We start from the raw sequence: 25,928 nt of genomic DNA, 5'->3' as shown, positions 1-25,928 counted from the left end.
TGGAGGGTTCCATTTCCAGGAAAGATGAAACAAGCATACTCCAGCCAGTCTCTACCGCAGAACACAAATATAAATCCCAGAAATGGAACATCTATCTAAGGACTCTGGAAAGTAAACAGTAGCAGCGGAGAAGGAAACCAGAATTAGAAGTTCCGCTGAACCAGCAGTTAGCCTACCATTTTTCACCTCCTGGTATCACCTGGTCTAGACTCACAGACAGCTCCAAACTCAGAGGTATACATCAGATGTGGACAGAATAAGCTCCAGAAGCAGCTCTCTTCCTAGTCCAAGGAGCAGAAAGGGAGCCCCAAAGGATCAGAGGAGCAGGGACATACAATGTTTAGTTTTTTTCTAGTTTCCTTTCTCTTGTTCCCTAGCCCCAGACAAATTTGCACTGATGGTGGCAGCAGAAGGATGGCACTCAGATGGCAGGGTCATCACCTATAGCTCTGAAGGAGGGGAACCTTCTTCCTTCCCAGAGGACCTTCAATCAGAAGAGTAAGAGACAAATTCCTGATACCTTTTTCCCCCTCTCTATCTTCTGATTGTTTTGTTCTAGACATAGATGCAATCATGAGAAGTGGGCAGAAGAGAAGAAAAACTCATGTTCTAGCATTCTAGACAAAGGATCAGGAAAGGAGGCTCCAATAAGGCTAACAACGCCAGAGAGTTCACAAAGACAGAAAACCATCAAAGGAACAATATCACAAAGTCATGCATGAAGTACTACGTTTGCCTCTGAACTACACCTGTGTAGATCTGATCATAAACACCACACAGAGACCAGGAGGACTGAGCTACAAAGAAGAGCAGAGACAAGGTCACACTGGCCTCAGGTAGTGCACACATGGAACAAATCCAAAAGTATTGTGAACGCTGTGGAAAGTCAAGTGATAAAAGTATTGTGAACGCTGTGGAAAGTCAAGTGACATTAGAACCACAGCCCACAGAAGGCAGGTCAGAACGTGAGGCCTGAACCTAACCTGGCCAATTGCCAGCTAAAATAAAACAAATCAACATTTTATCTTTTGAATTAAAGCAAGATCAAGAATGCCGTAATACAATATCCAAAATATCCAAGATACAGTCCAAAATCACTCAATATGTGAAGAACACGGAAAATCTCAACTCATGAGAAAAAAAGATCAACAGGTAACAACCCCAAGATGACACAGATGTTGGTTCAAAAAAAAAAAAAAACAAAAACAAAAACAAAAAAAAACCCAGGACTTTAAGGAACAAAATATAACCTTCTTTTAAAAAGAAGAGCAAATGGTTGGGCGTGGTGGCTCACGCCTGTAATCCCAGCACTTTGGGAGACCAAGGTGGGCAGATCACAAGGTCAGGAGATCAAGACCATCCTGGCCAACATGGTGAAACCCCGTCTCCACTAAAAATACAAAAAATTAGCTGGGCATGGTGATGTGTGCCTATAGTCCCAGCTACTCGTGAGGCTGAGGCAGGGAAATCACTTGAACCCAGGAGGTGGAGGGTGCAGCAAGCTGAGATCATGCCACTGCACTCCAGCCTGGTGACAGGGTGAGACCCCATCTCAAAAAAAAAAAAAAAAAAAAAAAAAAAAAAAAAAAAAACCAAGAGCAAACTCTTGAAAAAGTGGAAAGATAGAATGCCTCAGCAAAGAAACAGAGGATACAAAGAAAAATGTTAAAACTGAAAAATTAGAGAAAGCAAACTAAAATATTCTCTGGATTGACAATACCAGAATGGAGATGACCAAGAATCAATTAATGTGGAAATATATCGATAGATATTACCCAGTATGTTCAAAAGAGAACAAAAATGAAGGGCAATAATAAAAGTTAAAGCATTTATATCAACAGCCTCAGAAAGACAGGAGAAAAAGTGTGGTGCAAATATGTATGTATTTGAAGAAATAATGGTGAAAGACAAATTTGCTGATTCAAGAAACTCAGTGAACCCCAAACAGGATAATTTCAAAGAAATCTATGCCCAAGTACATCATAACCACACTGCAGAAAACTAAAGAAAAAATAAGAATAATATTGAAAATTGCCAGAGAAAGAAACTGGGGAAGAATAATTCTAATGACTGTAGGTTTCTCTTTAGAAATCATGGAAACCAGAAGGAAGTGGAACATTTTTGAAGTTCTGAAAGGAAGAAACTACCAACAAGCATTTAGAAAATAAAACTTGTAACAAATTTTGTTTCATTGTCATCAAAAAGTAAAAAATATTGAGGGTTCAGGAGCTCTATGCCAACAACAAATATTGCTGAGAGATACTAAGGAAGACCTAAATGAAAAGAGATGTACATCATATTTGTGGATTAAAAGTTTCAATATTTTAGGATATCACTTCTGCCCACATTGATATAGAGACTCAATGCTGTTATTAAAAAGTCACTGGAGGTAGTGTGAGGAAATTGACAAGCTGATTCCAATATTGACATGGAAATTAAAGGGACCTAGAACAGCAAAAATATCTTGGAAAAGAACAAAGTTCTTTTTAAAAATCTTATTACACAATCAACATAAGCAAATAGTATGGTATTTGCAAAGCACAAACAGATAGAAATATTCTCAGAGAAGTTAGAGTCCAGGTATTAACTTGTACAAATAGAGGCAAAGGGTTTTCAACAAAGGCACCAAGAAATTCAATAAAGGAGGTAAATTCATTTCAAAAAATGATACAAATGTGGATATCTACATTTTAAAAAATACAACTTTACCCCTAAACACACATCAGAGATAAAAATTAAGCCCCAACAGATCATGGACCTAAAACATAAAATCTAAAACTATAAAACTTGTAGAAGAAAAGACAAAACAATATTTTTTTGTAAACACAGGGTAGGCAAATGTTCTTAGAATACAGAAAGCATAAACTAGAAAAATGAATAGAGTTTCAATACTAGACTGCTTCTGCTCATCTAAAGACACCATTATTTAAAATAAATATGCTAACCAAAGAATGGGAGAAAAATTGCAACACATATTTTGACAAGAGACTTATATTCAAAATATGTAACGAAGTCATACAACTCAATGATTTCTTTAAAAACCAGTCACCTCCCTCAAATAGGCAAAAGAATTTAACAAATACATAAATGGACAATGAGTATATGAAAAGTACTCAACATCTTTTATCATCAAGGTAATGCAAATTAACATATGAGATATAAATACATACCAATTACATTGGCTAAAAATAAAACTGACTATTTCAAATGTTAACAAGAATATCAATCAACCAAATCTCTCACGTATTTCTAGTGGAAATCTAAAGTGGAACAGCTACTTTGAGAAACAGAATGGTTCATTATTTTAAAGTTAAACATATACCATAATACTAGCAATTTCACTCCTAGGTATTTATCAAAGAGAAATAAAAATATATGCCCATAATAATGACTTGCACATGAATGTTCATAGTAACTTAATTCATACCAGCCCAAAATTGGAAACCACCCAAATGTATAATAAAAGTGTGTATATTTATACAATGAACTACTAATCAGCAACTAAAGGAAGGAACTGCTTACTAATTTACGTAATGACATGAATGAATTTCAACAACGTTATGCTGTGTGGAAGAATTAAGACACAAAAAAAGCATATAGTCCATATTTCATTCATATGGAAACCCAAGACCCAGTAGAACTAATTTGACCCATTCAATGCATTTCCTATCAAATGGCAGTTGGCTTTTCCTTTTTTTTTCTTTTTTTTTTTTTTGCAGAAATGAACAAGTTGATGCTAAAACTGATAAGGAAACGCAAATGCAAAGGGCTTAGAATAGCAAAAAATCTTTAAAGAAAGGAAAAAGAGAACACACACTTTTCAATTTCCTCAATTCTAAAACTTACTACATAGTAGTACTTGTGTTACTTGATTACTAAAGAAACTTAGACAGTTTGTTACTGGCACACAGATAGACTAATAGATCAATGTAATAGAATTCAAAGTTCAGAAACAAACCTTCAGGTTCACGTCAATTGATTTTCAAAAAGAGCACCAAAGCAATTCAATAAAGAAAAAATATTCTTTTCAACAAATGGTGCTAGGACAATTAGATAGCCACATGCAAAAGAATGAGGTTGGACCCCTTCCTCAAGCCACACACAGAAAAATAATTCAAAAGAGACCACAGACTTCAATGTAAAGAAGGGCTAAAACTACAAAACTGTTACAGGAAAATCCTTTATGACTCCGGATTAAAGACTTGTTAGATATGATACTAGAAGTAAAAGCAACAAAAGAAAAACCAAATTGGAATTCTTCAAAATTCAAAACATTCATGTTTTAAAGGACACTATCAAGAAAGCTAAAAGAATACCTACAGAATGGGAGAACATATTTGCAAATCATTTCTCATAATAGACTGATATGTTTAAAAAACCAATGCACAAGAATTTCATAGCAGTCTTATTCATAATATGCCACACTGCAAATAGCCCAAATATCTGTCAAAAGTAATGTGGATAAACAAATTGTAGTGTATTCATAAAGGAACATACCACTTGGCTATTTTTAATTTGGTTGTTGTTGTTGTTGTTGTTGTTGTTGTTGTTGTTGTTGTTGTTGTTTGAGATGGAGTCTCGCTCTGTCGCCCAGGCTGGAGTGCGGTAGCGCTATCTTGGCTCACTGCAAGCTCCGCCTCCCGGGTTCACGCCCTTCTCCTGCCTCAGCTTCCTGAGTAGCAGGGACTACAGGCGCCCACCACCACGCCTGGCTAATTTTTTGTATTTTTAGTAGAGACGGGGTTTCACCGTGTTAGCCAGGATGGTCTCCATCTCCTGACCTCGTGATCCACTGGCCTCGGCCTCCCAAAGTGCTGGGATTACAGCTGTGAGCCACAGTGCCCGGCCGGCTATTTTTTAAAACCCAAGATACAGTTGTCCCGGCTTATCCACAGGGAATATGTTCCAGGACCCTGAAACGACGTGTAGTGCCAAACCCTATTTATATATACTATTTTTTCTTATAATATACATGTACTTATGATAAAGTTTAGTTTCTAAATTGTGCACAGTGAGAAATTAACAACAATAATAAAATAGAATCATTATAACAACATCCTAGAGTAAAAGCAAAATAGGTGTTCCTTGGAAACAAGCACTGAGATACCACTATAGTTGATCTGATAACCGAGCTGGCTAGTAAGTGACTAACAGGCAGTGGCGTCTATAGCGTGAATCTGCTGGACATAAGAATGACTCACATCGTCAGACCCCACAAGATGCCATTTGATTTCATCATGTTACTCAGTAGGGCACACAATTTATAACTTATAATTTACTTCCGGGATGTTCTACTCAATATTTTCAGACTACAGCTAGCCACAGAAAACAGAAATGGCAGCTACTGAAGCCTTAGATAAAAGAGGACTGACTACTGTACCAAGACACACAAAATATAGATGAACCTCAAAAACATTAGGTTGAAGCAACGAAGCCAGACACAAAAGAGTACACACTCTAAACATTTACATAAAGTTCGAAAACAAGCAAGACCGATACATACATTACATAAAGTATATCAATGATTGTTTCTGCAGGGGTGGGTGTGTGGCTGAAAAGAGTTAAAAGAGAATTTATTGTGGTGATAAAAATATTCTATACCTGGAGCAGGGTGTTGTTTCACAAGTCGATCTAAACTCATCAAATAAGACAATGAAGACATGCATTTCACCACGTGTAAGTTTTACGACAATTTCTTAAAGTACAATGGAAAGAAAGCATCATGCTTCATGGTGTCCTACACTTCTCTGTCTCATCTCAAAAACAACACAGAGACATAGAAGGCCATCCCAGCCACCAGAGGAACTAGGAGATTCTGTGCTTAAGAAAGTTGTCTTCTAAAAGTCTTGCCTTGTTTGAAAATGGAACAAACCAGGATAAAATCTCCATGTTTCCTGGCAGAATGCTATCTCTGCCTCCAGTATCTGACTTGGAATAAAAGAAGGGAGGAACTTACCTAAATCTGAGTGTGGGCAGTCCTGGAGTCAGCAGGGGTTACCTGGAGGGGAGAGCGCTATACAGAAAGAATACAATCTTTGGGAATAGTATTTTTCCTTGAAAGAATCTTAGGAAAATCTAAAGGTTTCAAACTGTTCCAACTTTTGAAAGATAGTTTAAAGTTGGACTAAATCCACTATAAAATCCACAGCATTATTCTGAAGATTTTTCTGCAAATTCCTAAAATTTTATCTCTTTACAAGTGTTTTATCTGTTGGAATAAAAAAGAGGGTGCTTAATTTATTAACTTGGTTTTATGTAACCTTTTGCTCAACAGAAGTTATTGCTTTTTACAATGTCTATTCTCTATCTTTTACCTTCACAGTTTATGACCCTAGTGTCATGCTTAGACATGCCTTCACTATACCCAGATCATAAAAATGAAAAAACATATTCTCTAAAATTTCCCCTAGGAAAGCTAATATTTTTTTCTACTTTCTCATGTCTTCTTTTCTGATAGTATTATGGTTTTATTTTTAATTTCAGAATTTTTATTTAAATTCGCTATCAGATTGATACTGATAAAATAGTTTAAATACTCAAAAATGAGACATCAGTTAACACCATTCAGATTTCACAGTTTTTAAACATTTTTAGGATATCTGCTTTATCAAAACATTAAATAAATGGATATAACTGAAGACTCCCCCCTCATCAGAGGTATCCAAATTTGGTACGTGTTATTTCCATACATGTTAGATTTTTTTCTTATGTTGTTTTTGACATCTGCCATGTTCACACACACAGATCGACTTCATTTTAACTGCTGGATATTATTTCACTGTTTGAAGAAATCAGTTTATTCATTTGTCCTCGTGAGGGGCCGTGAAATTGTTTTGACTCTTTCATTTTTAGAAACAGTGCTAAAGAGTAAATATTTATATGAGCCACTTTTTGCATATATACAGTTAGTGATTTTCTAGGACAGAAACATATAAGTGGAATTGCTGGGTCACAAGTTGTGTTTTGGCTTCAACGTTACTGGGTAACAGAAATTAAAACTCCCACTAGAATTTCCATTTCTACATATACTTGCCTACTGATGTTTTCAGACTTCTAAAGTTTTCCCAAATAAATGGGCATGGGGTGCTAACCCAGTGATGTTTTGATTTACAATGTGCATTTTTCTGAAAGAGAAATTTCAAAATTTATTGGTCATGATACTTTCCTACCAGCTAGCTTTGCGCATTTTACTTTTATAAGTCTTTTATTTATCCAAAATGTACTTTTGCCCATGGTATTTGGTAGCAATGAAATGGTATCATTTACTATATAAATTGTCACAGCAAGCCAGGCGTGGTGGCTCACACCTGTAATTCTACCACTTTGAGAGGCTGAGGCAGGTGGATCCCTTGAGTCAAGGCAGGTGGAACCCTTGAGCCAAGTAGTTCTAGACCAGCCTGGGCAACATGATAAACCTTATCTCTACAAAAAAAAAAAAAAAAAAAAAAAAATAGCCAGGCATGGTGGTGTGTGACTTTAGTACCAGCTACTTGGGAGGGTGAGGCAGATGGGAAGCTTGAGCCCAGCAGGCAGAAGTTGCAATGAGCCAGGCTGTGCCACTGCACTCCAGTCTGGGTGACATAGCCAGACTCTGAAATTAGATAGATAGATAGATAGATAGATAGATAGATAGATAGATAGATAGATAGATAGATACATACATACATACATAGATAGATAGATAGATAGATAGATAGATAGATAGATAGATACATACATACATACATACATAGATACATAGACAGATAGACAGATAGACAGATAGATAGATAGATAGATAGATAGATAGATAGATAAAAATTGTCACAGCAGCCTTTTAAAATTGTCCATTTTATTCTCACTAAATTGTAATTCTACTTCCATTATATATTCCTATATATGTGTGGGTCTCCTTCAAAGCTTTTCATTCTGTTCTCTAGCTTATTTGAATATCTTTGTCCCGACATCACGCTAATTTGCTTTATCTTTAAAACAAATATTCAAGTGTAGGGGACACCAAATCCTCCCATTATCTTTTTTTAAAATCATGTCATATGTATTTAAACTTGTATATTTTCATAGTAATATTTGTATTAGCTTGCCAAATGCTGTGAAAACCTTCTTGGGATTCTCATTAAGATTAAACTGAAAGCATAAATCATTTGGGGGTAAGGTGATATTTTTATGGTATTCCATCTTCCTTTCCATGAATATGCCATACATATATCTCTTTTTACATCCATTAATAATTTTCTCCATCAATATCTCATACATTTCTTCTTAGAGTTATTCCTATATGCCTTTTTTACTATTTTAAATATTATAGCTTAAAACCATATTTTCTAAGGGCTGATGATTGATATGTAGGAATTCTATTAATTCATTTTATATACAGCAATCTTCTAAATTTTGACTAAAGATTCCTTTAGATTTTCTACTAAGAAATCATTACTTGTAAATAATTTAAACTATGCTTTTTGCCCAGCTCTTACACTAATTTTCTTACTTCAGTAGCTAGGACCAGAAGTACAACAATAAAATGAGGCAGTGACAGAAGTCATCCTAGTCTGGTTATGGTTTTTAAAAGGAACATTTCTAACGTTTTATCATTAAGTACAATGTTTACTAAAGATTCTTAGTGGAGACATCCTTTATCAATTTAAGGGAATTTCCTTTTTTAAAATTATAAACTAGTATTAGATTTTATCAAATATTTTATACTATGTGTATAAAATTGAGATTTTTCTTCTCCTTTAACCTTCTATTACTACTGTCAATTATATTAATGATTTTTCCAATATTAGGCAGTCATTGTTAGAAAGCCCCTGTGTGTCACTGCATTCCTGGAATAAATACCATTTTAAATAAGCCTTATGAATGTGGGCTGGTACACAGCACCCAGATCTTGGTTTCAAGTAACTCTGTCCATTAACAGGAGCCAGGTGACCTTGGAAAAATTGTTGATTCTAAGACAGGCGTAAGAAATACCCAAGATAAGCCTGGAGCATCTTACAGTGCCAGAAAGAAAGAAAAAGTGCTAAGAAAAAAATAAAAGGAAAAGCAATCATGACAACAACAACAACAACAGAAAAAAACAAGTTGAGCATTTCAGAGAAACCAAAAGCTAGGATAATTAGAGCCAAAAATAAAGTAGTACTGCTTTACAATGCAAAGTATAAAATAAATATCAATGCAGTCATATAAATAAATGATTGAGTAAATAATAAGAAAGAAGAGACAAATGTCTCATGCAGAAGAATTCAAAATAATTTCTGTAGATATTCCACCCTCAAGGAGGTGGAGCATATTTCCCAAGTCCAAAAGTATGTGCTACACCTAGTGACTTCCTCCCAAAGAGTACAGGAGAGAAAGGGTGGTGGGGAGACAAAGAGTAACTTTACAGTGGAGAAATCTGACAAACACTACTTCAGCCAAATGATCAAGATTCGTCTCAACAGTGACAAGCTGGGCCAGGCGCAGTGGCTCACGCCTGTAATCCCACTCTTTAAGAGGCCAAGGCAGGTGGATCACTTGAGCCCAGGCGTTCGAGACCAGCCTGGACAATGTGGTGAGATCCTGTCTGTACAAAAATTACAAAACTTATCTGGGCATGCTGGCATGCACCTGTAGTCCCAGTTACCCAGGAGGCTGAGGTAGTAGAAACTCTTGAGCCTGGGAGGAGAGGTTGCAGAGAGCTGACATTGCACCAATGCACTCCAGCCTGGGCAACAGAGCAAGACCCTATCTCAAAACAAAAAATCAGAGACAAGTCATGTTGATAATACATACTTTTGATATGGTGTGATAAAAAATGGCTATTTAACTCATGGTTTACTTCCCAAAAATACACCCAAATCTAATTGTTAGAAAAACATCAGACAAATCCCAATGAGACAAATGCCACAAAAACCTAACCAGTATTCTTAAATCTGCCAAGTTATCAAAAACAAGGAAAGCCTGAGAAACTGTCAAAACCAAGAGAAGCTTTAGGAGTATGATAAGTAAATGTAATGTGTTTCTTGGATTGGATCCTGGAGCAGAAAAAGGACATTAGTTAAAACCACAGAAATCTAGATAAAGCATACACTTCATTAATAGTGTATCAATATTAGTTCATCAGCTGTGACAAGTGTACCATGCTAATGTAAAGTATTCATAATAGAGAAAATTGGGTACAAGATACACGTAAACACTCTGGACTATATTTGCAATTTTTCTGTAATAAAAAGTGTTTATTTTTTAAAAGTGAGTTGAGGATCTCATTTTCTATATTCAGGACTAGTTTGTGTAACAGAACTTTCAATGGAAACATATAAGCAGTCAAGTAATTGACATAGGTTGATATGAGCATTTGTAATATGGTAAGGGTAGTAATAAAAGCTGTACTGTTCATTAAATGATGTTGAAAAATCGGCTATTAATTTGGGGAAACATTTCTCTCTGATCTCTACTTCATGCCAAATTAATTCCAACTGAAATTTTCAAACATTTACATTTAAAAAAACTATAAAAGTTATAGGAGATAATGAGAATGAACACCTTCATACTCTTGGGGTAGGATGGACCATTTTTATACATACCAATGTTTAAGACAACACGGAAGTGTTAAGGACGGAAGAGGCCTCTCAGTAAACTGAGCCAGTGATATTTCAGCACAAGCTGAAACAACCTCCCAGAATGAACAGAAACATAATCTCAGAGAGTTTGTAAAAAATACTGAACAGTAAGTATGAAAAACAGTGGTGGCATTTATTTCCTGGAAGAGGAAACTAAGAACAAAGACAACAAATATAAAACATCTAGTAGACTGAAGAAAGTTTCCAAAAATAAAGATCTGAGTTAACAGAACAAAAAAGCAAAATTGATTAAACAAACAAACAAACACAGTGAAGTAACATGTCCAAATTAACAGCACTTAGGTAGCTACTAGTGGGGATAGACTTTGGATCCAGGCTGGTCTCACTTTCAAGCTCGCATTACTTCTACATATGTAGTCAATTAGATGACTAAAAAGTCATCTTCTTTTTAGAAGAAAATGCAATGTGGTACCCTGTACTGGATCCTAGATCAGAAAAGGAGCATTGCTAGAAAAACTGCTCTAATAAAGTCTCAAGTTTAATTAACAGTAGTATACCAATGCTAATCTCTTAGTTTTGACAATTACACCACAATTATGTAAGATGTTTAACATTAGGGGAAACTGGGTAAAGGGTAGGCAGGTGTGTAACTTTTCTGTAAATCTAAAATTATTTCAAAATTAAAAGCTTATTAAAAAAATAAAAGAAATCTCAGGCATGGTGGCTTACACCTGTAATCCCAGCACTTTGGGAGGTCAAGGTGAGATTACCTGAGGTCAGGAGTTCGAGACCAGCCTGGCCAACATGGTGAAACCCCATCTCTACTAAAAATACATAAATTAGCTGGGCGTGGTGGTGAGTGCTTATAATCCCAGCTCCTTTGGAGACTGAGGCAAGAGCATCGCTTCACCAAGGAGGCAGAGGTTGCAGTCAGCCAACACCATGCCACTGCACTATATAGCCTCAGTGACAAGAGCAAAACTCCATCTCAAAAATAAATAATATAATATAATATAATATAATATAATATAATATAATATAATGTAAAATAAACCTCTCAAAATGCTGCCTTGGGACTATCTTAAAACTTGTAAGTGTAGAGATTTATTGCACAAAACCAAATTTTAAAGAGGGCATGGTTTGTATTGAAGATTTTGATTATAACAGGTTTGTTGATAACTTTAAAAATAAATATCAGCCTCAATTTAATTACATAGCTTTTCTGTAAAGACTGCTTATATAATTTCTTCTATACCATTTTTCCTTTCATGTAAATAAAAACATAAAAAAACTATCAACAGTAGTCTCTAAATACATATGGTGATCTATTGTGATGAACTGTTTTCCATTTCTGCTATAGACGTAACAAAAGTTCTGTGAAACAAACCTTGTAACAGCAATAATTAAATTTAAAGGATTAATGGAACAGCCTGATTTTTTAGGAGCTGTCAGATACTGAAAGAATCAGGACTTCAGAAATAAATGAACTCTAGGAGCGGAAAAGCTGAAGCACATAATTAAATAGAAAACTCAGAGGAGTTTGACTATGTAAAGGAACAGGGAGAAAAAGTCACTGAGAAAGAGCAAGAAAAGCTAAAATAAAGAAATTAATGAAAGTCAGGGCTTATGGTGTCTCCAAGGAATTGAAATGTGACAAATCATGGAATGGGAAGGGAGATGGTAAGAATACGAATAGTATTAAGTTCAATCACTTAATACTTAGGCCTTGTTAGAAGCCTTCCGATGGTTCCCATCTCTCAAAGCATGAGTCAGGGATCCATTGAGAACTTGAGGGTGCACCCATTCCCCTTACTCTCCCTACCCCCCACCCCCATCACTTTTTGCTTTCTCTTTTACTCCTCACCTTCTCCTCTCACTCCTTTCAAGCCAGCCCTGCCAGCATGCAGTTCCCCTGGCACTCCAGGCCTTTGCATTTGCTGATATCCCTGCTAGAATGCCCCTCCCCCAGAAATCCTCATGGTAAAAACTCCTTCACCTCCTTCAGGTTTTGCTCAGATATTAACTTTTCAGTGATTTTCTGCTATGCATGTTCTAATTTATTTATTTATTTATTTAGAGACAGGGTTTTGCTCTGTCGCCCAGGCTAGAATATAGTAGTATGATCATGGCTCACTGCAACCTCTGTCTCCTGGGTTCAAATGCTCCTCTTGCATCAACCTCCCAAGTAGATGGGATCACAGCATGCACCACCACACATGGCTACTGTTTTATATTTCTGTAGAGCAGGGTTTTACTATGTTGTCCAGGCTGGGCTCGAATTCCTGAGCAATGGCCTCCCAATATTCTGCATGTTCTATTTTAAATGGTGAACCCCTATAACTACCAATCTCCCCTACCCTGCTCTTTTATTTTCTCATAGCTGCTTCTATGTCCTAACATTTTAATTACATTGAATATCTGTCTCACCAACCACTAGACTGTAAGCTGTCAGATTTTGCCTGTGTTCACTGTTTCTCCAGTGCCTAGAATAGTGCTGGGCACATAATAAATGGTTTTTGATAAACATTGCCAAAGCAATCAATACAAACATGTGATTTTTCATTAGCATAATTAAAATTAGAATAATGAAACATTCATAACTTTTCCAAAGTCATTTTTTGAGCAACTGGGGTCGTCCTTGTGCCCGTGTTTTCTGTGTATTTTCTACACTGAACTTCTATAATGTTTTAAAAGGGGGTTTTTGTCTTTGTAAAAGACTAGACAGCTGTCTGAGATCATTTTAACTCAAGTACATTCAATGTCAGAGTGAGAAAGAATAAAAGTTCATTCTTTCAAGGCCTGTTCTTCCTATGAGCTTAAATAACATTTCGTTATTACCAGAAAGAGATTCATATCATGAAAATACCATGAAAACTTCACACGAGCAAATGCTTAAAATCATGATCCACTAAGTTAAAAGAATCACAAAATTCCCACCTCCCCATTTTAAAGGTGAGGAAACTGACCTAGGAAAGTTAAATTACTTCCTCATATTCAACTAGAACATCGCTGACGAAGTGGTGAGCAGGAGCTAGTCCTAAACAAAAGACTGAAACGTTACAGAATGACCTACCACATCAACATGTTGAAATGTAGTAAGAAGTTCACATTGGAAATGCTCAGTCCACCATCCAACTAGGCCTTTATTTTCTCCATCCTGTTTCCATTTCATTGCTCAAAGATGCAGGTGAATGTTTTCTTATTTATTTATTTTTTTTATTTTTGGAGACAGGGTCTTTGGAGTGCAATGGCACAATCTCGGCTCGTTGCAACCTCCACCTCCCAGGTTCAAACAATTCTCAAAACTCAGCTTCCTGAGTAGCTGGGATTATAGATGCCCACCACCACGCCCAGTTAATTTTTGTATTTTTAGTAGAGACAGTGTATCACGATGTTGGCCAGGCTGGTCTCGAACTCCTGACCTCAGGTGATCTGCCCACCTCGGCCTCCCAAAGTGCTAAGATTACAGGCATGAGCCACCACACCCAGTATGAATGTTTCTTCATATCATTTGAACATTCAAGATTCTTTCTGCATTAAGATCCCTAGCAAAATAAACACTGTGATCACCTTCCTAAGTATTTTAGCATGTTCATGGGCTACTGTGCCTTCTAGACCCCACTCAACATTTGGCCTCTTACTCTAGCCCTTTGATTTCCCTGTTGACAGAAGTATAAGGCCAGCACATTTTGCAAATCTCTTACCCTTTTCAGTGGATGGCCTGTCAATTAACTCTCATGAAATCAAATGGAAGCAGCCTTTAGGGTATAAAAATGTGCTACTTATCTAATTCTTTTACTGAAAACTTGCATACATTCCATTGTTTTGCCATAAGTGGGGGAAAAAATAAATCTGGTGTTGTATTTTCGTTTCAGAAGTAGCAACAGCAGTTACTCCACACATGCATTCCCCAGGTCCCCAGACAGTCATCTCTGATGTTGTAAGTGGCACAGAGGCAGATACTTCGGCAAACACAGTCTGTAAAATGAAGTTGCTATGGACCAAAATAACCGTATTGATTTTTAGTACAATTCAAAACACAAGGAAACATCAGTTTTCCAAATGGCACAAGCTGAAAAGGACAAGGAAAAATATATTGCAAATAGTGAAGAGAAGGAAAATAATAAAGACAATTACATTAGCAAACATCCTGGTGTTCTTTTTTCAGAACACCAAGATGGCTGTTGTTTGTTTTTTAAATCCAAAGAACTGAGAGGTCTGAATTATGTTGAACTGCTACTCATTTGTGGACATTGTGCTCACTACTGGAAGTCTGACCTTCAGAAAACAAAGCCTTATAATCCTTGGACATGTGAACATCTTATTTAAAGCCTCATTTTTTTTTTCAATTAATATCTCTCACTCTGATGGCAAATGGCAGAGCTGTACAAATTGTATTATAAATACATCATTTGGCCAAAATATCATTAAGTTTGCTGCAAGCAAATATTTTCCTTAGATATTGTTAATGAGGCAAAGCAGCTTTCAAGCCAGAGACCTCTGGATGTTGTGAATGAGGAGACGGCAGTCAGGACTTACCATGGCCCCCTCACTTGTTCTTTGGGCAACTTCTCGCTGTAGTCGGGCCACTGCCAACTTCTCCCTGGAGAAACAAAAGCACATGATTAGTTTGACCGTTCTCAAGGTAGAGGCGACACTGGCATGGCCATGAAACATTCTTTTGAGGTCTCTAGAGGAACTCCTTCCTTGGTTTAGCTCACTTCCTCCACTATACTTTCTATAAATATTTAAACTGGTCATGAATGCATTGTTTTCATTGAGTGTCATGGAAGACTTTTTTGCCATAGATTTTACAATAGCCAAATAAATGTTAAATGCTGAGTAGATGCCTTGTTTTAGTTCATCAACATACATCACTCATAAATACATGTTTCATGGCTATAATATTTTAGTTGTCTTTTCTCTATCAACTTTGCTTATACAATTTTAATTATTTTTATTTCTTTTGTTGCTTTCCACACCAATAATATTAAGAAGCAAACAAAACATAACTCCTTACTATTTTAAAAATAACAATAGAAAATCATTTGCATGCTTGCTACATAACAGGCACCACGCTGGGCATTGCATCTGTTCTCATTTGAGCCTGACAACAATCCCATGGGTGATTTCACTATGCCCATTTTATAGATGAAGAAACTGAGGTCCCAAAAGGCTAATACACTGAGTCCTCAGCTGGTATATAGTAGTTTTTTGGAATCAAATTTTAGATTTCCTTACTTCAAAGTCTAAATAAAAAGTCTGCTTATCACTTTTTCATTGTGTAGGTAATATAAAAATGTAGATTTAAAAATCAGATTATTTATTTTAGTACCCCTTATTTAACAATGGGATTCATTTTTAGATCCCTTATAATTCTAGTTTCACTTAAAATATATCCAATATTCACCAACATTTTAAGAATACTTTTGTAAAGTGATAGATGCCTGCATTTTGGACAGCTTTTCAATTGTTCTTTAAAATAGTTGATAGATGTCATAGGGGTAAGTGAACTCTTCTGGTCCCTAAAATATTTAAAATAAAATTTTAAAATGTTAGCTTTAGTAAGGATTTCCCCTGATATTCTTCTACTACTATACTACTATCAAGATGAGAAACTATTTGAGTGATATTTCGCCCCTTAGTCTTCCCTTTGCACGGGATCGACTATATGCAAACATAGAGGATGCAGTTCAATCCCCAGAAATTTTTCCACTGGGGAAAACAGAAGTGAAAATCTCTTCTCTCCTAAGGGCCTGGATCTTTGAAGTGCCTATGACTACCAAGACGACATGTGCTTTTGTCTGGCTGCAGCTGGGCAGTCTTTTAATAGAAAAAGTTCTCTCTGAATAAATACCTAAAGGCACAGACTAGAAGAAGGGAGACTAGACTAGGAGACATTCCAGAGAGACTAGACTAGGAGACATTCCAGGTGTACAAGTTTTGGGAGCCTGTGGCAGGACCTGTGAGTACACCTGTAAAGAAGGGGCAACAGAGTAGATAGGAAGGAGCCACTAAGTGATGGAAGCCATGTGCCAAGTAATCAAGGCAGAAAGCCCATGTGTGTTCTCTGACTCAAGTCCTGATGAACAGATCAAAGAAGTTCAATAAAAAGAACGAATTAATGGAACAAATAATTGAAAAAGAAGGATATGAGTGACTTCTGTTTTAATATGAAAATTAAACACATGAATTTATCTCTTCTCTCCCTAGAAACTGTTAAAAATGTAGTATAGAGGTAACACTGGCAAATATTTATAAAGTCAAAGAAAACAGGAGACTCACATATTCCATACTCTATGAACCAGCAATTCCAGTCTGAGGTCTAAAGTGAACAGAAATATAAGTATATGTTCACCAAAAGACATGTACCAGAATGTTCATAGTAGCACTTTAGTAACTTTATAAGCTGGAAATGCACACACTCATTAACAATAGAACAGATATGTCAACTTTAGCATAGTTACATGCTGGAATACTATACAACACTGAAAAGGAATAATCTACACTTAATCACAACAATGTACAGAATAGCATAAATATGTGGTTGAGTAACAGAAGCAAATACAAAACGTATATACTTTATTTCCTATTTATATAAAGTGCAAATAGAAGCAAATCTCATATACAGTTTGAGAAGATAAGAAAAAGAAATAAAATACATGGATATCAAAAAGGAAGAGGTAAAACTGTCTCTATTTACAGATGACATTATTTTCTAAGTAGAAAATCCAATGAAATTTACTACACAACTTATGAGTGAACTTAGCAAAGTCAGAGATAAAAGCTGATGAACAGAAATTAATTATATTTTATATACTAGCAACAAACAATTGGAAAATAAAATTTTAAAGCATCTATTTATAATAATGTCAAAAAATAAAACATTTAGGAAAGACATTTAGCAAAAGATTTGCAAGACTGCCATACTAAAAACTACAAAACACTGCTAAGAAAGATTAAAGGAGATTAATAGAAATACACACCACATTTGGCCGGGCGTGGTGGCTCACGTCTGTAATCTCAGCACTTTGGGAGGCCGAGGTGGGTAGATCATGAGGTCAGGAGATCGAGACCATCCTGCCTAACATAGGGAAACTCTGTCTCTATTAAAAATACAAAAAAATCAGCTGGGTGTGGTGGTGGGTGCCTGCAGTCCCAGCTACTAGGGAGGCTGAGGAGAATGGTGTGAACCCGGGAGGCGGAGCTTGCACTGAGTGGAGATCGCACCACTGCACTCCAGCCTGGGCAACAGAGTGAGACTCTGTCTCAAAAAAAAAAAAAGAAAAAGAAAGAAAGAAAGAAATATATACCACATTCATGGATTGAAAGACTTAATATTATTACACTGTCCAAATCTATATCAAATAATAAATTCTTTTTCACTGAGATTTATAACTCTACCAAATAAAAAGCAAGACTCGGTAACGAGAAACAAGAAATCCAATAAAGAATTGGAATTTTTTTCTTTTTTCTTTTTTTTTTTTTTTTTTCTTTTCTTGGTAAACTCCTAGACAACAGCTATGTAGGAATCCAGAGAATAACCAATCTGGATTGCAGCAAGAGGATGGAGAGCCTCAGGAGGATGACTCCAAGAATAAAACAAAGTTGAATCAAAGTAAATTACCTATGTGTTTGTAAGTATTAAGAAGAGTTGTAGAGTTTTATTTCAAAGCTTAAGATAAGAAATTGAAACATGAAAATCTAGGGCAATGGTAGGAAGTGGCAATTATTCATGCTAGAAAAAACGAAGTTATTCTAGAAATGTAATTCTAAGCTTCCACTAGACTCAGCTGTGAATGACATTTACTTTATCATTGTAATTATTAACTAAATTAATTTACTCTTTAATGAAAAAAATTAGAGAAAGGGAAGCATAGAGAAACAGGTGGTACAGAAACACTAAAATCTTATCTTCCATAATAGAAAGATAATACATAATGTTTAAAAGTGATCTAGAAACAGAAATTCAAGCATATTATTTAGATACAAGGATGCAAAACTTAGAAAGCAGATCTAGAAGAAAGGGGAGTGACTGTGTCAGAGGAGTAAGATGTAGAGCAGGGAAGGCGATGTGTACATCTTATAGATGTTATCATTGCATTTGATTTCCAAAGTATGTGCATGTATTACTTTGATCTAAAAACTTCTCAAAATGTGTATTTTTTAAAACCAAATGACTCATGTTATTTTTATTAAAACATTATAATAATACATTACTAGAAAGATAAAGGATATATTATTTACCAACGGAAGATTCAGCATCAAATGACTCATTGCCTTGGACGTGAGAGGCACCTACTGAGAAGCTTTGGGAAATTAAGGCAAAATAAGAAGTCACTATAAGCAACGAGTCTTTGGACAAACGTTTTTAAGTACATACTACAAACAGTTTAACAGGTTACAGAGATATTTTAAATTTAAAAGTTTCGGCCGGGTGCGGTGGTTCACGCCTGTAATCCCAGCACTTTGGGAGGCCGAGGAGGGCGGATGATGAGGTCAGGAGATTGAGACCATCCTAGCGAACACGGTGAAACCCCGTCTCTACTAAAAATACAAAAAAAATTAGCCGGACTCGGTGGCGGGCGCCTGTGGTCCCAGCTACTTGGGAGGCTGAGGCAGGAGAATGGAGTAAACCCGGGAGGCGGAGCTTGCAGTGAGCCGAGATCGCGCCGCTGCACTCCAGCCTAGGCGACAGGGTGAGACTCCGTCTCAAAAAAAAAAAAAAAAAAAAAAAAAAAAATTAAAAGTTTTTCTTTACTTTTTTAATGAAGTATAAACTATGCAGAAAAATTAAGAAATCATAAGAGCACAGGTTGCTGAATAATCACTAAGTGAACAAGTCCCTATTAGTCCCACCTAAGCAAAAAAGCAGGAACACTGCCAGAATACCAGAAGCTACTTTGATGCTAATGATAATTAACTTCCTACACCAATACCTGAATTCACTTGCCACACTCTTTTCTCTGTATACTGAAACATGGAGACATTTAACTTCTCATCTAAAGTATATTAAACACATTATCTCATATTTTACTCGACTGTTTATTCAATATATTTTTCCTCTAAATAAGACCATAAATTCCTCCTTGACCACAAAAGTAGCAACCAAATATGATGATCCATTCATTTTTGCAGGTGGTCAGTTGTGGGGTAGTTAATATCTTACTGTAACAGCTGTTTGCCTGAATGGAGATTTAGTTCATCTCTTTAACAACTACTAAGGCCCCTTAGTAGGAACAAAATAAATATTTGTGACTTGCTGAATGAGGAATCAGTTACAGAATCTAATACCAACTTGCCTAGTATAACAGAATTTTAAATAATATTACCATTTTGCATTGACATAGTACATAATGCAGGTACACTGCACAGATACACCCTGATTCCCACAGGGTATCCTCTGGTTCTAGTTGACCACAAAAGCTTTTTTACATACATTCCAAAATTATGAAAAGTACAACTTCCATAGACCACCAGGTAAATATCTGAGTAAGCTTCAACAGAGTGAATTCCGAAGTAAGAGCACTGAATGAGGGGACTGTAGAACAGTAGTTCCCAAATATTTCAGTACTGAGTTCTCAAATATTTGACCCTTTTGTATGCAGAGAAATTGAGGATCCCAAAGAGATTTTGTTGTTATGGGTTATTATCTATTAATATTTATGACATATAAATAAAAACGTAATCTATTAAAATATTTGTTAAATCACCAAAAAGCCAATAAACCCATGCCAACATAAGTAAAACATTTTTATTAAAAGTCATCCTAAACAGTAATTCCAAAACAAAAATACATTTTGCAAATACAGGGAAAAAATAAATTTTGTGAGAAGAGTGATACTGCTTTAGAATTTTCCAACTATCTTTAATGTCTGTCTTAATAGAAGACAGGTGTATTCTCACATCTGCATCAGCATTTAGTCTGTTATGACAGAACATGTCATGTGACTTCTAGAAAACACCACTCATGAAAGCTGAGTGAAAAAGGCAAATATCATCTTAGCGTTATGGCAAAAATAGTTTTGACCTTGCAGATCCCTTGAAAGGGTCTTGGAGATACCCAGGGTCCCAGGACCAAACTTTGAGCACTTCAACTGAAAGACAGATACAGAACTAGGACAGTAAGAATGTTCTAGAAAATTGCCTTGAATCCTCATTCCTAATTATTGAAGCTTCAGAGAAAGATTTAATATATATGCTAATGGTATGTTAATTTCTCACAAGAGCAGTGTAACATAAAAGAGACATTTCCAGGAACAGATCAAAAGTCTATCTTATCCCCATCATCCTACTAAATGATAAAAGAGTCCTAATATAGTGTAAATGTTAGGAACATCATTACTTTATGCTTAAAAGAGATGGCCTGTATAAACTATTAGGACTGTCACACTGTAATGTGCTTCTCAAATCTTATTAATTCAATTTGAAAGAAAACCTTAATGGTTTTAGTCATTACATAGTTTTTAAAAAGGAAAATACTATATTAATAAGTCATGAAATTTTGTAGACTGTCCACACATAATATTCTGTGGCATTCAATAAAGAAGGAAGAAAATGAACGAATCAACATTAAGGGGCTATCTCTAAAGGGGCAGCATTATAGCCACTTGATTTGGTGAAACAGAGAGTAAAATACATAAAAATTAGAAACACCCTTCTATATCTGACCTACCATCACATGAATGGAGAAATGCCCAAATTCAAACAGCCATGTAGAAACAGGTGATGCAAATGTGGAAAATTTCATAGTAGTGTAGGCCACGGGGGAGGCAATCCCCAACCCCAGCCTGGCTCCTAGCCTTCCATATCGACAACTGGGGAAACTGCTTAGGTGTAGACAACTGGAAGTTACCCTGACTCAGGGCAGCTAGGTGATTAAGGAGCAGAATTTGCAAGAACAGCAAACACAATGTGTTTTGGGGACTATGCTCCATAACTGTTTTAAAACATTTATGCAGGAAATGCAACCTATTAGATTATCCAACAGAGATCCCTCAGGGGTCCGAGGGACAGTTCAGGGTCCTCCCATGGAGTCAGTGGGCAAAGCCAGTGGCAGCTCAGTCCCACGACAGCAAAAGTACTCCAACTCTGAGCTATTTTATGTATTAGGCTTCTGGATTATATCCCCTTTGAAAAGTGGTTTTCCAATGCTAAAACACAACAAACAAGGGATTCTTTCTTTAGGTTCAGTAACTTGTATATTCCAAATATTTCAAGTCCTTGCGTGTACATTTTACATCAGCTGGATTTTTTTAAAGTAGAATTTGTATTTTATTTTTGCATGAAAAATGTTATTTTTGTATGAAAGGGTCTTTCTTTTTTAAAACTAAGGAAGTGGTGAAGTTCTTGACATGGTATAAACCTCTACGATAAAATACTCAGGATTTCTAGATGTTATTTCTGGAATCAAATTATCAACTCAATCAAAATATTAAAAATAAATGGTCCTGTCTTTTTCACAGAATCTCATTTGTCCTTGAGTTTAGTAGTTCCTGGCATGACATATCTTCAAACCCCCATGGTCCCAAGATATGTGCGAAACCAACTGGGACTAGCATCTTTTTCATGCAAATTCAAAGTTCTCACAAACAGCTTTGTATAGAAAATAAAGAATGCTGGATTTGCACGCTGCCCAAGACAAACTAAATACACTCACATACACATACACCCTTGCTCCTCTTTAAAGACCTCGGTTCGTCGGCTGGAAACAGACAACTGTGCTTCTGCAAAGCATCATTGTGTTGTTTTGTGTTTGTGGCAAGGCCAGTAGCTCATTATGAAGTGGGTATTGACTTTACGATTGCCAAACAAATGCACAGGGCTATTTTATCAAGAGCTGTGGATTCTTATTTATGGAACAGGTATAAAAAAAGAATATAAAGAACATACGCACGATGAAACAAGAGACCACAGTACTTACTTCTCTTACAGTTAAATGTAAAGATAACTTTTCTCTCTAGGAAGAATGAAACAGAGGTACTCTTCTTATTCAATTTTATATCCAAATGGAGAATTAGTTCCAGGTTTCTAAAGCCCTTCAACATAGCCCCAGACTGTCTGAACTAAAGATCGCAAAAAACAACGTTTTGTATGTTTTCTATATTCTTATACATTCTTCAGAATACCACTGACGCCTCTGCAAGTTAAGCGCATGGAAATAGTGTTCCCAATGAAGTCAACAGGATGTTGGCATTTGTAAAATTCAGAAAAGACCTGCAAGGTTTGCATATTTAAACAAAAAGCATTCCCCCAAAGAGAAAGCAACTTGCAGAGGGGGAATATATTCAGTTTGTGACGTGTGGAGACCTCAGGCTGCAGGGTGCTACAGAGCCATCTGTTGCATGAGTGTCCCAGGGCACGCCTGTTGGGAGACAAATCAATGTTCCCTTGCCACTCTTCAGGAAGCCCAGGACTTGCACCCACCCCGAATAGGAGAGAATGGAGATGCTGTGTGCCCCACTCTCCACCAGGCAGATGGTGCCCCTGTGAGGATGCCCTGATAGAAGAACAGCAAGGGCACTTAGTGTAAGTGGAAATAATTATTTCTACTCATTGTAAATCTCATGGTCCCAAATACCCTATACATGCAATGCACTTAAAAGGTATGGATCCAGCTCACATCAAGCAAGCTTGTGACAATGTGAAATACTCTGTGATTTGATGAACATGTAGGATGATTTGTGTAATCACTTGATCTTTGTAAAAAAATAAAGTATAACAAATCACCATGCTTACATATGAATTTAAAAAGGAAAAATTTTCTTGGGCATCTTAGCAATCGAAAGTCAGTTTCCTTTACTGTGGTAAAGATATTGCAATATTAAAGAATCCCATAATACTCTCCCTACAAAACTCTAGGTTCATGTTAGTTTTGATTTTTAGGTTAAGATTCTATAAAGTATTTAAAACTTACTTATGTTTATGTGTTAAATATACCTATATAGGTTTTTATTAATTCAGAATATTCTGCTAACTGATACGATACAATCCAACAATAATGGAAATGTTTACACATTCAGCAAACACTTAATGTGAGTTTACTACAGGCCTGGTACCATTCTAGGGTCTGAGAAATAAACATAAATAATAATACAGTTCCAAATTCAAAGACTTCAAGATTGAGAGACGGAGAAAGCATGCCTACACACATGCCTACACACCAATGTCATAAGACGCAGTAAGTACAACACTCTGTATTCAAAGCCAGATTTTAAAACACGGTAGGTGACTATTTTATCAAAAGATCAAATCTAGACTTCCTTTAAATAAGAAGGCAATTTCTGCTATTTCTAAGATTTTTTCAGTTTCAGACTTTTCAGCAACAAATTACATACAAGAACAGATCTGTCCTCACAAATATTTTAATTAGGAAGAATGTCTATTACATGTTCTATGCTATTCTCTAAATTCATTAAGTCTTTTGAAGGCAATGCTGTTAGACTTTTGTTCAGCACCAAGGTCTGCCACTTTGGTGCCAGGATTTTATTCCAGGTCACTTCTTAGAGAGACATGGGCCTATTTTACTTTTCTATTTAAAAAGATAATCGTAATAGCTGATATTTATTGAATAGTTGATACGTCAGGTACTATTCTAAACACCTGACACGATATACTTAAACCTCAGAGAATCCCATGAGGTAGGTATTATTATCATCTCTATGATACAAAAGTTAATCAAACTTTTTGGATTAAGAACCCCTTTACACTCTGCAAAAAAATTACTGAGAATCCCAAAGAGCTTTTGTTTTTGTCAGTTATGTTGACTGACATTTACCATCTCCAAAATTAACTTAAAAATATATATTAATTCAAAATAGCAATAACAGTTCTATTACAGGTTAACATAAACATAATTATAAAATTAACTATAATTTTCAAAAATACAATAAAACAAGTGGCACTGTTTTATACTTCTACAAAAGTCTTTAATATCTGGCTAACAAAAATGACATCTGGATTCTCACATTTGCTTCTATTCATACATTCAGTGTGCTGCAATGTCACATATGGGGTGGCCTCTGGCAAACCACCGTATACTCATGAGAGAATGAGAACAAAAAAGGCAAATGACACCTTAGTATTCTTATAAAATTCCTAGTATTCTTATAAAAATTCTTATAAAAAACTCTTAAAAAAATAACATCTTAGTATTCTTATTAAAAAATAGTTATAAAAATAGTTTTGACCTCGTGGATCTCTAAAAAGGTCATAGGGCCCCCAGAGGCTCCTGATATGCAGCAATGCCTGCCTCCCATGGATAAATGGAGGCTGCTCATGCAGGCTGGAAAGAATGCCTATTATCCCACTGCTCAAAAATTTAAATATGGCCATTCATGTTTTTACAAATAAGTAAAATAGCAACAAATACATATTTAGCTATAATCCTATTTGTTAGAATGTGTGCCTCTGTAACTACCATTGCCTGTTACCACTGTCTCTACTGCTAGGGAGGTCATCACAAATAATGCAAGAATTGGGGTCTCCACGGACACAACACATATTTGACCATTTTAATGTGAATCAATGGGAAAACCCAGGAACACACTGAATTCCAAGTACTATAAATCCTCATTCTTGCGAAGTAGAAGAAAAATGCGAATCAAACACCCAATATAAACCTATAGGCATAGGTTTCGTTTCAGTTAACATCTCTCTCCACCCTATATTGTTTCCCTGTGAAGATATCACCAAATGTCTATATTGCAATTAGATAGATGATTACTCTCATTTATTCCTTGGGGCACAGGGTCATACACTGAAATCTTAAACAGAAGATTCAATTAATCATCAACCTTCCCCATTTCTGGTGGGTCCCAAGAATAAGAGCCCGGTGGCGATCTGGTACGCACATGAGAACAGGTTTGCTCCTCTGAGGAGGCCAAGACCCATTCTCTCCCAACACAGAGGCGCCCTGGGGAGTCACCCGCCGCACAGGCCATGACAATGTCGAGTGCCAGGTGCACCTGTCATGTGGGCAGATGGGGAGACCAGCGGCGGCAGTCCCTGAGTAATGGTTAAATTAATTAGCCTTTCCACAGCAGATCATTTAATTACTCATCCCCTCTGACAGTTCGGGTGAGAGCAGATTTTAGAGAAACTTTTAGAGCCACAACTCATATGAAAGAAATGTCTTTATATACTTTTTTCCAATACGTAATATCACTGTTGCCCCCAAAACTTTAAAACAGCAACAAAATCACTCTGATTGTATGCTTTAGGAGACTCTATTAACATCCATAAAGCATAAAAGTCAGTAAGTTGAAAGTGTGTTCTAAGTTGTGGATCTTCACAGGATTTTGTGCAGTGAGGTCGGTCAGCAGGAAACTCAACAGGACTGGCATGTAAAACTCACCGACTTTGGAAAAGCAC

The 25,928-nt window shown here is 36.2% G+C and overlaps 1 protein-coding gene across 1 annotated transcript in view; it reads right to left on the bottom strand.

Annotated features, from left to right (window-relative positions):
• Window positions 1–25,928, bottom strand: part of NCKAP5 (NCK associated protein 5) — a 944,753-nt gene that overhangs the window by 524,311 nt on the left and 394,514 nt on the right. Inside the window, exon 4 of the mRNA XM_030917014.1 lies at window positions 15,096–15,159. Within this exon, the coding sequence (XP_030772874.1) occupies window positions 15,096–15,159 (64 nt within the window). The remainder of the gene's footprint in view (window positions 1–15,095; window positions 15,160–25,928) is intronic.

Source organism: Rhinopithecus roxellana, chromosome 14 (genome assembly GCF_007565055.1).
Source record: "Rhinopithecus roxellana isolate Shanxi Qingling chromosome 14, ASM756505v1, whole genome shotgun sequence".
NCBI classification, from domain to species: domain Eukaryota; kingdom Metazoa; phylum Chordata; class Mammalia; order Primates; family Cercopithecidae; genus Rhinopithecus; species Rhinopithecus roxellana.
The sequence above is the reverse complement of the archived record's forward strand: the minus strand, read 5'-3'. Positions and strand labels throughout refer to the sequence as shown.